Source organism: Alligator mississippiensis, chromosome 16, assembly GCF_030867095.1.
Source record: "Alligator mississippiensis isolate rAllMis1 chromosome 16, rAllMis1, whole genome shotgun sequence".
NCBI classification, from domain to species: domain Eukaryota; kingdom Metazoa; phylum Chordata; order Crocodylia; family Alligatoridae; genus Alligator; species Alligator mississippiensis.
The window spans coordinates 19,979,711-19,993,627 of NC_081839.1; the positions used below are offsets into that span (position 1 = coordinate 19,979,711).

The window sequence follows — 13,917 nt, forward strand, 5'->3', positions numbered from 1 at the left end:
AGGCAGGAGACAGGGTATGGCCTGGTACCACAGGGGAAAGTGGCATGGCCCAGCCCTGTGGGGGGAGGGGGTTGTGGTCCAGCCCTATGGTGGGGAGAGAAGGAGGTAGGGAGGGGAATCTGACCTGGCCCCAACCCCACCCCATAGGGGAAGGGGATGTGGCCTGACCCCAACCAGCTGTGGGACTGGGTGTGACCCAGTCCTAACCTGCTCTACAGGGCTTGGGTTTTGGGAAGTTGGCAGCAGGGTAGGGTGGCCATATTTACAGCCACCAGGTCCCTGCTGCCACATTTCCTGACCTGTGGGGAACCCCGCAGGCTGGATACCTCTGGCTCCATGGGCTGTATTTGGCCCATATAACCAATTTCCACTTTTTATAAAAGATTCCTATGTTATGGGGAAAGGTCAAACTAGGTAAATCACAAATGTCCTTTTAGTAGGGATCTATCCAACTCCAGGAGGTGGCCAATTGATTTAACAGGAAGATCACAGGGCTGGCCACCATTTTCATGGGTTGATCGTGGCAGGGCCCTCCCCCTTGCCACTGACTGGTTGCAAGGGCTGTCCGTCATAAGGCCAGCCCCCCTCTGGGGAGCCAGCATTTTATTTTCAGCAAGTTTTCTCCCCCCACAGATTTCACAGGCGTTGCCCAATTTTAGGCCTTCCAGTTGCTGGTCCACTTACTTTGCTATTTTCTTTTGTTGTTCTTTTAGTCTTTGCTGTTCCTTTACTTGTTCTCTCTCAATATCCATAAAGAGACGTCTATACCTCAGGTACTGGTTTTGACGCTACAGGAAAGAAAAATAAGATGTCTTGGTGGCAATGCAAGGAGCACTGTGAGCATTAATGGGTTTATGTTTGAGCCAAGATGATTTTTCAAATCACAGAAATCCTTTAATCACAAAAAAACCCTATAATCAAAACCCTGTAGAATCTGCTACAGAATTTGCCTGTTGCTGGCTGTTACAAAAACATTAATTCTGGCCACAGACAGTAGTGTCAATCATCTCTGCTTAATCCCAGCTTATCAGCTTAGAGCTTCTGTTTCTCCTTAATGGAAGAATATGTTTTCACACTGCATATGTTGCAGGACTGAATGAAAGACACAGCATCATATGCTACCTAATAGCAAGGAAAAGACCAAGATCTCAAACCTTTCCAGAGTGCCCTCTTAATAACAACAGTGGTCTCATGAATTCTTTCCTTCCATTTACTCAAGTAATTGCTGTAGCTGCTACAAGATGTAATGTAGGAAACAGAAAATATTTACTAGAACTGGTAAAAAAAAAAAAAAAATCCAGGTGCCTTTCTTCCATTTTACTGAAATCAAAACAAGATGATTTCAATAGAATTTTCAATGGAAAATATTCTTTAAACTATTAAAATTTGTGGACAACACCAAACTGAATGGAACTGCAGACATTCTGGAGATTAGGGCTAGGATTCAGAATTACCTTGATAAAACTAGAGAAATGGTCTGAATGAACTCAAATGAAATTCAGCAAGAACAAGTGGAAAGTCTTATGCTTGGAACAGAACAATCACATGACCAAATATAGACCGAGGAAACACTGGTTAGGCTCCAGTACTGCAAAAAGGGACACAGGATTCACAGTGGACCATGAAGTGAATATGAGCCAACACCATATTATATGTAGGCTGTATTACTAGAAACTCATTTGCAAATCATGGGAAGCAGTTCTCCCACTATTTGGCACTGCTGAGGTTTTGCTTAGAATACCCTGTCCAGTTTTGGACCCCTCACTCCGATATGTGAACAGATTGGAAAGAGTCCAGCAAGAGGTCTGGAACACATCATGCCTGAGGAAAGATTTAAAAGAAGTAGTTATTTATCCTGGAGAAGAGACTGGGGGGGAGGGCGGGCGGGCAGTGGTGGATTTGATAACAACCTTTGAACAACTGAAAGGTGAATATAGAGAAGATAGAGAGAGACTAGTGGTGCTCAACTCACTTGGCTGTGCAGGATTCATCTACAGTCCCGACTCAGCACATGAAGCTGTCTCATCTGGCCCATGGGGCTGCCTATGGGTCTGAAACTTTGGTGGAAGGATGAGCTGCAGTTTTGTGAATTACCAAGTATTCAGGAGCCATGGCAATTTACACTGCCACCACACTACCCACCACCAAATTTCTGGACCTGTGGGGAGCCCTGCAGGTGGCTTCATGGACCAGATCCAGTTCACCTTTTGGTGTCCCTCCTCCCCAAAAAAGACTTAGCCTTAGGGAAAGGATTGAGAGCAATAGTCTTAAATTGTAGAAGGGAAATTTAGGCTGGATATTTTGTACAACTTTCTCACTATAAATGGTTAAACACCAGAACAGACTATGCAGAGAGGTTGTGAAATGGACATTCTTGGAGATTTTTAAAAGCAGGTTAGACAGACATTGGGATGGTTTAGACGGGGTCAGTCCTGCCTTGGGCAGGAAATTGGACTAGATGATCTTCTGCGGCCCCTTCTGACCCTACTATCCTATGATCCTATGAAATCAAAATGGAATTTTTCATTTTATTCTTACTATAGTTTCAACTTGACTTTAAATATTTTATTTTTATGGTTAAAGAAAATTACATTATGTTCTGATATTACTGAAACACTTTCCGGATCACCATACAGGGGGAGTTGGTACCCTGCCACCAACACTCCCTGGACAGTTCTCACAAGACTTCTACAGTAGAGTCTCTGAAAGGAAGGACAACCCCGAGAGAGGCACTGACTCAGGAAGTGGAAGCAGTTGATACAGGAGATGAGCATTACACAGAGGAAGCAAAAAGACTGAAGATATTTCTTCATTTGACACCTTTCAAACATTTTCTACTCAGACCACATTGTTTTAAGGTCTGTCTTGATCCCCTTAGTTGTGATATGTGTGAAATCAGAACCCCTACTCAAATACTGACTGAAGGAAATCTTTGGTCCCAAGGCTTCCATTGTAACTAGAGCAATCAGAAGGGAGGAAAATTTGCTATGTACTACAGATAAGCTTTGGAAAGCTTCCAGATAATCTCGCATTCTACATATTAGAAACACCACCTATAATAATATAGTTATTTTTTAAAAGACTTCAAGAAAGCTGTATTAGTCTAAAAGGTGCAACTACCAGAAGAGGGATTTGAAAGAGGATGGAGCTAGACTATTTTCAGTGGTGGCAGATGACAGAACAAGAAGCAACTGTCTCAAGTTGCAGCAAGGGAAGCTTGTGACACCCCCTCACTAGCCCCCCCCCGGTGCGGGTTTCATAGTAGCTAAGGTCAGGAGGGACCTGAACAGATCTTCTAGCCTGACCCGCTGCCACAGGCAGGAATGAATGCTGGGTTCACAAGACCCCAGACAGGTGATCGTCCAACTTCCTCTTGAATTTGCCCAAGGTAGGGGCGAGGACCACTTCCCTGGGAACATGGTTCCAGATTTTGGCAACCCTAACTGTAAAATATTGCCTTCTGATCTCTAACCTAAATCTATTCTCCATCAGCTTATTACTATTGTTCCTTGTCACCCCAGGTGGTGCTGGGGAGAAAAGGGCTCTACCTATTTGCTGTTGCTCTCCCCTGATGAGTTTGTAGGCAGCCACCAGGTCCCCCTCAGCCTCCACTTCCTGAGGCTGAACAGGTTCAGGTCCTTCAGTCTCTCCTCGTAAGGCCTGTCCTGCTGCCCTTTCACCAAGCAGGTGGCCCTCCTCTGAACCCTCTCCAGGCTGGCCACATCCCTTTTGAAGTGTGGCACCCAGTACTGGACGCAGCACTCCAACTGCCGCCTGACCAAAGTCGCAGAGGGGAGTGTCACCTCTCTGGACTGGCTTGAGATGCACCTTTGGATGCATGACAAGTTATGGCTGGCCTTGCTGGCTGTGGTCTGGCATTGGCGGCTCATGTTCATCTTGGAGTCAATAATGACTCCAAGATCCCTTTCTGCCTCTGTGCTTTCAAGAAGGGAACTCCCCAGCCTGTATGTATGCCATGGATTCCTTCTCCCAAGGTGCAGCACCCTGCATTTGTCTACGTTGAACCCCATCCTATTCTCGTCTGCCCGCTTTTGTAGTCTGTCTAAATCTAGTTGCAGCCTCTCTCCCCCTTCAAGTGTGTCCACCTCGCCCCACATCTTAGTGTCATCGGCAAACTTGGACAGCATGCTTTCCACCCCCTCGTTCAAGTCGCTGATAAAGATGTTAAACAGTGAGGGCCCAAGGACCGAGCCCTGGGGTACCCCACTGCTCACATATCACCAGGTTGAGTACAACCTGTCCACCACTACTGTCTGCATGCGCCCCATCAGCCAATTTTTCACCCATCCAACTCTGTAGAGTAGTAAAACACTGGAATAGGTTATTCAGAGAGGTGGTGGAAGCTCCAACCTTGGGGGTTTTCAAAACTTGGCTAGACAAAGCTTTGGCTAGGATGATCTAGTTTGGGATGGTCCTGTTTTGAGCAGGTGGTTTGAAGAGATGACCTCCTGAGGTCCTTTCCAACCTTAACTTTCTATAATTCTAACTCTGCCTTACTTCAGACTAATTCTAAGATGCATCAGCTTTCCTAAACAGCTTACTTAGTAAGATGCTATAAAAAGACTTGCAGATTTAATGTGTGTTACGTACATTTAAACAGACTTTCCCCCCATTACCTGGATTAGTCTATGAGCCCTATGTCTCTATGGGTTTACTTTTGTTTTTTCTCTTCAACGTGCCTTTGCCTCTCTCATCAGTGCCCCCTCTCCTTTCTTACACCTTTCTGTATCCTCTGTATTTAAATCACTCTTTGTATTTCAACACTTGCTCCCTGTAAGGCCTTTCAGAGTATCAACAGATTGCTTCATTGTCATTACAATAGCAGGGCACTGACAGTGATCTAATCTCCCCCACTTATTCCTATGGCGGGTCACAGGGTGTTTTGGGTGTTGTGTCTTATAGTGCTGTGTGAAGGCTTGAAGTGGAAATGTTAGGGGTTCCTTGATTAAATTACTGTGCATACAAGGGAGTTGGCTTGATAGGACCAGAAAGGGCTTCCTGGGCTATGCTCCTATAATGTCCACTGGAAACTCAAAGACTATTTTGCAGGTCATCAAAAGAATGAGCTCCTGAGCTGTCCTCCAGTGAGACTAGTAAGGTCAAGAAATCTTATAAGCTACTCAACTCCACTTGAAAACTACCACATTTATCTGAATCCAAGACTAGGTCCTTCCCCTCCCCCAGTTAAGTATGTCTTGCCATAAGTATAAGTAGGGGAGATTAGTTCACTGCCAATGCCCTGCCACTGCAGTGACAGAGAAGCAGTGTGTTAATATATGCTGAGAAGATCTTGAGTAAAAGGTTTATGTACCACACTACAGAAAAAGATTTACTGTCTTTCCCATCCCACCAGACTATACAAGTCTGAGCTACAGGAAAATTCTTTCCAGTCTCCAAAACTGGTAAATCAGCAAGACCATCCAGCTCATAATCTCTGAATTTGCTATGTATTAGTAGAAGCATTAGCTCACCCCAATCCAACCTCCTGGCATTATCTGTGGACAATGTCCCAGTGCTTCAGAGGAAGGCAAAACCAGCAAAGAGCACACACAAGGCAGGGGGGGAGGAGAAGGGGACAGGGGGAAGGGAGAGGGCGGAATTTTTCCATGGCTCCAGGTGGTGATTGCCAAAAGCCACAAAGCATGGGTTTACCAACAGAAAAAAACAACAACTCCCCCCCAACCCCCTAAATGAGTACACCCCCTGCTCTTCCCCTGCCCCCTCCCCCGCAACATTCCAGTATGGAAGAGTCCCAGCCAGTCTAGGAAGCACGCACGCGCACACACAGAATCTTGAACCAGAACTTCCTGTCCTATCATATGTATTCCTTTCTTAATGCAACTCTTCTTTGCCCCCACCACTTCTCATACTATTCATTCTTGTACCTACCCTGTCCATTGAGTAGGTCTCTCACCTCCCCCCAAACTTCATATTCCATCTTCATCTTCCATAAAAGATACTTTGTAGTTTGTTTGGGCTCCAATTTATGCAAATGAAAAAATAAACTTTGATTGTACTTAAAAAAGGGCTCACCTTACAGGAAAGAAAATATTTTTTGTAAAAGTGTTGAGATTTCAACAATGTTGATTTAAATCTCAGTTAAAACAACTCTCATTTTCCCAGAGGAAAGGGCAAAGCCCGAGTAAGTATTCTATTCCCCTTGGCTTCAGTGTTTTTGCCAGCCTTTCACGAAGAAGTAGATAGTTAAGCAAAGAAGTAGGATCATCTCATCAACTGGAATTAGGTATGTAGTTATGGTTCCAGATCCTCAACTATTCCATAATAAAATTTACCTGCAATCTTAGACATGTTACTGTGTACATAATTATGCTGACAGCTTTTGATACATTGTACCAGTTCCTCCTGCCTTTTTAGAGTACAGGCAACCCCCAGTTAATGCAGTTTCACTTACCGTGGTTTCGTTATAGTGCTCATTTAAAATACTTACCTGTTTTCACTCAGTGCTCAGCACGTTTCATTATAACGCTCAGCACAGGGGTGTGGAGAAGCAGTGGCAGCGAGTGAAGTGAGTGAAGGAGCCCAGGGAGGGGTGGCAGGAGCCTGGGGCCCACTCCCACATATGGTGTAGGAGCAGGTGGGGAGGAGCGGTAGCAGCGAGAAGGGGTGGGTCGGGGGCTGGGCAGCATGAGTTTGGGAGCCCAGGCCAGCGGGGCCCAGGGCAGGGTGGCAGGAGCGCAGTGTCCTCTGGCATGTGGTGCTGGAGCGGCCAGCAGGTGGGGAGGAGTGGTGGCGGCAGCGAGAAGGGGCGGGTAGAGGGGCATGAGCGTGGGGCCTGGGCAGCAGGAGTGTGGGGCCAAAGGCCAGGACCAGCAGGAGTGCAGGGCTTGGGCTGGTGCAAGCCAAGCCCACAGAGTTCCTCTGGCCCCGGGCTGCAGCCTGTGCCCTGTTCCACTCTGGTCACACACTCACCCATGGGGCGTGGATGCCATCCTGAGCCTGCAGCAATCTGGTGGTGGAGGCTCATCCCAGTGCCGGGTGCCATGGAGGGAGCCCCCATAGGGCAAAGCAGGGCACATGTGGGTGGGCAGCCCCACTGCTTCCCCTGTGCCACAGCCCTGCTGCCTTCTCACCATAAATTCCTGGGTGGGTGAGTCCCCAACTCAGGCCCCCATGGGTGGGGCAGCTGGGGCTGTGCACAGGTGCACTGGTGGCTGGCAGGGGCCATTGGGGTGGAGGAACAATCAGGCTGGGAGGAGCTGAAGCCTTCCCTGGTGGAGCCTGCATGGTGCCTTGCTGAGAGTGGCCCAGCCAGGGCCAGCAGGAGTGCGGGGCCCGGGCCAGCAGGGCCCATGCTGGGGCTGCGGGAGCATGGGGTCTGGGCTGGCAGGTGGTGTGGAACCAATTATCTTTATTTACATTAAATCCTATGGGGAAATGGGTTTCACTTAACACTGTTTCACTTAGCGCTCTTAACTGGTTCCAGAAAAACCAAGCACTAAGTGGGGGTTGCCTGTACAGGTTTCCCTTGCTTTTTGCGGGTTCTGTATGTGCGAATTTGCTCTTATGTGATGATACTTTTTATACCAAAAATTCATTATATGCAATTGGTGTTGTGGAAGCCTGCAGTCGGCTGCTTTGTACGGTGCATTGTGGGAGTGACGCAGACCAAAATATAGTCTCCTGTGTGGATCTGTGCTCCTCGCTCTGTGACACATGTTTCTGTAGTTGCCATCCCCCTTATGGTTCACTACCACCCCGTGCTTGTGCGTACTGTCTGCTGTTGGTGAGTACCATAACTGACTTGTAGAAGTGGTAGAAATGGCTCTGGGGGTCAGTACAGTTGAGGTCTTGGAACGTATCCCTATTTGTTACATTGTAAAGTGTATGCTTTATGCAAATTTAAGTCATGTGCTGTTTTCCAGGAACGCATGTACAGCATAAAGTGAGGGAAACCTGTAAAGAACAATGTCCCACCCTCATCCCTCAATATAACTCAGTCCCATATGCCAATAATGTGATTAAGACTCAGTGTTGACACACCTGTTTCTTGGTTTCTTCTCCGTCTATCCCAGGCCAAAGTACAAGGGGAGCATGGTAATCAGTCCTGAATGCTAAAGAAGGGCCAGGAAGGCACGACTCCTTCATTAAACTATTATAAACCTGTTGAAAGAGAGAGAATCACAAAATACAGCAAGTAGAGGGCAGGCTCAGCTCTTTCCAGATCCCAAGTATCAAAGATTTTAGTACAAACATATTTTAACAACTTTAAGAAAAAAGGGGGAGTTACAGTTCAGGAGCTCTGACGAACTCACATCTGCATCAGCCTACCCAACATTTAACCCAGTTTCATTCTGGGTCAAAGATAGACTGGTTATGCTATACTTATATCCCTATAGGCTCATGAAGACATAACAATTACATCATAGGAGCTTATAATTTTATTGATACCAAAAGATACCACTGCCATGGTTGTTACATTATCTTTACTCAGTTCATAGCAAAAATACAGACCTCTTGAACCAGCAGATGAGCCCTCTTCACTATTTATAAAGTGATACACAACATCGGTCATTAACATAAACTTCTTTGCAATTTTATGCATGGCAGAGGGTGACATATACCAGAAAATATCTACTGGCATTTTTAAACATTTCCATGTAAATTTGAGGATGAAACTAAACATAAAACAAAAAACTCTCTTTTTTGGCAGTTATTAGAGGTGCACCAATGTATTGGTACCATATTGGATTGGCACCAATAAAAGGAAAATTAACATTATCAGCTATCAGCTTTTTTTGGTCAGTGTAGCCAATAATGTCACTGATAAATATAATATGCCTTCTGGCCGGGGCCCCTGGATGCAGATTGAGGCCCCCACAGTGAGGGAGGGAGTGGAGTAGGGGTAGGGGTTGGGGGCACTGCCCAGCTAGGGCAGTGAAAGAGACCTGGGGCTGGGGCGGCGAGAGGGACGGTACCATGGACAGCTCATTCAGGGGGTGCAACTCCCCACCACTGAGTGCACCCCGGGGGAGGCATGTGCCCCCCTATATTTGTGCATGGAGCAGATGTGGGCTACCTGCTGTGGGTTTGGGGCCAGAGGCGGTGCCAGCCTCTTCTCAGTGGGGTGGGGGCGGCAGCACTGGGCTGGGCTCGGAGTGTGCAGGAGCAGGTTGGGCTCAGTTGCACAGGGTGGGAGAGTAGCGGGAGGGCTGGCTACAGGGGGAGGTTAAGGCAAATTTTGGGGTAGCTAACCCCTTCCTGCTCAGAGCTCTCCACTCTATTGCCTTTCCCTTAGGAGCCCTGTGCCGGTCACCTGTCCCCTGCCTGCCCCACAGCAGTGGGGGCGAGGAGTTGTACCCCCCGCTGCCAGGCAGGCAGGGGGCATGGCTAGCATGGGACTCCAAGGGCAAAGACAGCAGAGCAGACAGCTCCAAACCCACAGCAGGTAGCCTGCATCTGCGCTTGGCTCCACTCCAGTTAAAAGCATCCCAGCACTTAAGAATGGTGGTAGTGGCACTTGAACTAAAGCTCATTCAATGAGGTTTAGTTCAAGGACTCCCGCCACCATTTTTAGGCGCTGGGGCAATAGGCGACTGGTGCCTCCTGAGTCTGGGGGGGCACCTGCAGAAGCTGGCAGTGGCGGGGATCGGGTTGGTGAGCACCCGCAGAAGCCAGTGTTGGCAGCAGGGATGGAGCTGGCAAGCACCTGCAAGCCACCAGCGACAGGGACGGAGCTGGCGAGCACCCGCAGAAACCGCGGCTGGCAGGGACTGCCCTGTCAGGGGGGGGCATGTGCCCCCCCATGCCCTTCCTACCAGTCACCTATGGGGACACCAATCCCCTGGAAGAGCTGCCCACAGCTCCATCCTGCTCCCTGCCCCAGCCCCAGGTCCCATTCACCGCCTTGGCTGGCCAAAGCCCCCAGCCGCACTCCCTCACTCATTGTGGGGGCCTCGATCTGCCTCTCCATGCCCCTTCCCCTCCATACACTTACTTGCAAGGAGCTGCTCTCCACACTGCCTAGCTGCATTCCTGTAAATCGGTTATCGGATCGGAATCAGCTAATAAGGCTGGTTGATCGGCTAGTGGTATTGGCCAAGATAATCTTTATCGGTGCACCCCTAGCAGTTATCAAAGAAACCATGCAAAACTAATTCTGAATTTCCTTAGTGAAACTAGAAAAATACAAGACATTTGAAAACATGGGAATGCACAGTTAAGGCACATCCGAATCTTAACTACGATTGCACAGTAACACTCTCCTCAAGTTATCCTTTTTCCTTTAATACCTAGTCTCAAACTGCTGGGAAAAAAGCCTTCTGTGCTATTAAATACAGAACCCCCTGCACTGGTTCATTAACAGGGTCACTACCATTTTTCCTTCTCTCATATGGAATTAAAAAAAAATCCTGATAAATTGAGATTTAGAGAGAAGTTATACAAACCCATACATGAGGTACTAAAACACACCACCACAACCACCCTGTAGGATTTGTACTAGAAAAGAGCAAGTTTGCATCCTTCCCTACAATTACACTAGCCTTTTTCATTTCCAAACAAATAGTAAAAGTCCAGGTCCATACTTTAAGGTCAAGAGTCTTCAATGGGTACAAAGTGTTCAGTGCTCATCTAGTTAGCAACACATGAAATCTAAACAAAAATTGATTTTTTAAACATGTTATCTGAAGAGTCCAGATGTGGAAAGTCCAGGACAATTTCACATAATCATGAAATTAGCCCAAATTTGCCAACAGCAGAACATTTCAATGTGCATGGTCACTTGCTATGGATGAACAGGTCTGCTTAGGGATTTCACCTACAGTGAATCTCCCTAGAGAGACAAGGCTGAAGGCTGGTGGGGCTACCCAGAGATAGCTCTAGGTATTAAGCAATGGAGAAGGGGTTGGGGCTGTGCTGATGGACAGGGCAGGTCAGGTCAAAACTAAATGAAGGATATGGATAGCTGCAAAGCTCTTGGGGACAGTGGAGGGGCAGTTGGATGCTCATGTCTTGCAGATAAGGGAAGAATTTGTTATGTAGGGCTCCCACAGGTAGGCTTTCTTCTTCTAAGAGGGAGCTGCAGCAGCAAAGGGGACTCCCAGCTAGGCTCAAGAATGTGATTTGGGAGCTCTTGTCAGGGGGGTCTTCTCCATATACAGCAATGGTTCTCGACCTTTTTAGACTCAAGGCACCTGTCAGAAAATTCTAGTTCTTAGTTTTCACTCATTTTTTGACTACAAAAAAACAATAGAATGATTTTTCTGTTGCCAAGAACTCAGAAAACCACAACAGATCAGAATTTCTTTCACATAATGAAATCCTATTTGAAATCTCTGGCTTTTATCTTCTGAATCATGTTTGCACACCTAACAGTGTTAACATTGCATGGTACCCCATTTGAGAATCATTACCATAGGGCTTAGGTTGAAGACTCCTGGGGCTGCCCAATCTAGCTCTAGGGGTTGCTGTTAAAGAATGGGGAAGAGTTTTGGAATACTGTATAGGAATACGAGTTCTTTGATGCAGACAGCTCCTATACAAGAAACACAAATTCTGAGCTTTGGCTACATTGCACTATCTTTCAGTTCATTCTTGCACACGCAAATGAAACCATTCTGCAGTTCACTTTGTAAGCCCATTCTTAAAGGACAAGAAATTGAATTTAATACTTGTCTCTGGGACATGCTATTTGCAGAAAACTGTTTCAAACATGCAGACTCTTAATTACATTCACTACTCCCTCCTCCCCGCCTATCACCAGAAATAACTATAATCCATTCAGGGAACAGAAACAAAAGAAACAAAATTGTGAGATTAAGATGACCAACCTCAGTTAATAAGTGTAATTAAAAGACATTTACAAGCACCCCACAAGGTGAAACATTCCTGTAAAAGAACCAAAAAGGCACTAAAGTAACTGCTTGATGACTTGTATGAATAGAAAGCCATGTAAAAAGTCACCCTTGCAAATGATGCTCTTCGCAATCAATCAATCTCAGCAGAGAAGTCAAGGCAGTGTCTGAACTCTATCTGGTACACAACCTAAGTTTTAACTTGCAGGGCAATGTAAAAGAGATATGCAGTCACTGCTCACACAATAGCTATTTTGGAAATGCAGGATTGTCAACAGGGTTGTTGTTCTGGCACCACCACCATGCATACTTAAAAGACCAAAGACCAGCTGAACCAGCCTCATCAACATTAAGAAAAGCCTTGTACAATTCTTACTTTTCCAGATTCTGATTTGAAGTATAACTCATCTCCCTGTTTTGTCTGGGTTTTGGTTGCCATCTCGTCTCGTAGTTCAGCAGGAAGGTCATGATGCCCTGCCAGAGGGAACTCTTCGTTATCCACCTCTTCTCTGTGTAATGGCTTTATACTTCGAGATTCTAATTTCTGAAGAAACAAAATAAACATGAGATTTAAAACTCAGACTATGGACAAATGTAATTTTTAGCTGTTTTAAAAGAGGAGGAGGAGGTACCACTCAGGACCATGCACCAGTTGTTACAATGTAAATGTTAGGTTTACATGATCTTATAGTGATACAAGTTATCTAGAAAAGCTGTAACTAACACTGAATGAAACAGGGTTAAAGTTTTGTTAGATTCTTATCACCAGGAATCTGGGTTTTCTGTTTGCTGCAGAAAACAGGGATTTTCCCTTTGTGACAGGGGGTCTCCTGGGGCTGAACTCTGTGGCCCGCCCGCCTGTCACCGTGACAGGGGGCCTACTCAGGGCCTAGCTCTTCGTGGCCCGCCCACCTGTCTCTGGGCAACCGCCCGCTTATTTCGTCCGCCACGCCTTTGATGATAATCGATTCATATGTTGATGTCAATTGAGCGGCAGGCTGCCCATTGTAGTGCCCCGATGCCAGGGGCGCTCTGCGGCTCCGACCTCCTCTAATACCGCAGCCCAAGTCTCGCAGATGGCATCATGGTGTTACTATAATCACCGGCCCCATACTGGGCCCCAGAATCGTCCTAACAGGACCCCTCTCTGATCCTTCCTATCAGGCGGCCACTCCGCCTTCATCCGGGCTACCTAGCCCCCCCGAAGCTATGTTCCCCTCTCGGGTGTGGTTCCCCCGGAACCTTCGGCTACCTGGCCCTGGCCCACCTCCAGGCCAGTCGGGACTCCAGGTCCCTGGCTCTTGGGCATCCCTCGCGGTGGGCCCCTGGCCCTTTTGACTACCGTAGTCCTGGCCCCAGCTTGGGCCAGTCGAGGGTACTTTCCCCTTCGGGCTGGGTCTCTCTAGCCGCTCACTCTGTCACTGGGCCTCACCGTGCCACTACTCCCCGTCCTCTCGGGGGCAACTGCAGCACCATGCCCACATCACTCCCACTCTCGGGGTCCGTCCTCTCTGGGCCCCTCACAGCACTGGCCCTCTAGGCCCTCCAACAAACTCAAGGGTAACCCACCCGGTGGCAGTGGGAGCTAGGGGTTAAGGCGTCCCGACTCACCTTTCACCGGGGTGATAACTGGCCTGGCATTTCCTGGGGGCTCTCGCACCACTGAGAGCCCCACCAGACCACCCACTCCCGGCAGGGTGCAGTTTCAGGTCATGCCCAGGACCAGGAGCCTCCTAACCATCCCCATGAAGCTCCCCCTTACCTCTGGGTCATTCACAGCAGCCCTTCAGCCAGGCGATATTGCTGCCTGACCTCCTGCAGCCAAACTGCCTTGTTTATATAAGCAGCCTAAGCCTCAAAATGGCTGCCCTAATCAGGCACCTGGAGGCTGCCAGCTCCAGGCCCTTAAAGTGGCAGAGACACCCTGTGCTCTGCCACACCCTTTAACAGAGAAAAACATGGATTTTCTCCTTTAAGGAGAAAATCACAGATTTCCTCCTTTAAAGAAAAAAAAAAACTATGGGAAACTGTGGATTTCCCCTTGCAGGCTGCCAGATTTCCAGCCTGCAAGGGGCTGCTTAGG

The 13,917-nt window shown here is 47.6% G+C and overlaps 1 protein-coding gene across 1 annotated transcript in view; it reads right to left on the minus strand.

Moving 5' to 3' along the window:
* The window catches only part of CCDC15 (coiled-coil domain containing 15), a 47,165-nt gene that overhangs the window by 17,327 nt on the left and 15,921 nt on the right, over nt 1-13,917 (minus strand). Inside the window, exons 5-7 of the mRNA XM_006257991.4 lie at nt 12,211-12,378; nt 8,023-8,142; nt 685-788 (exon numbers count right to left, since the gene is read on the minus strand). Of these exons, the coding sequence (XP_006258053.3) occupies nt 685-788; nt 8,023-8,142; nt 12,211-12,378 (392 nt within the window). The remainder of the gene's footprint in view (nt 1-684; nt 789-8,022; nt 8,143-12,210; nt 12,379-13,917) is intronic.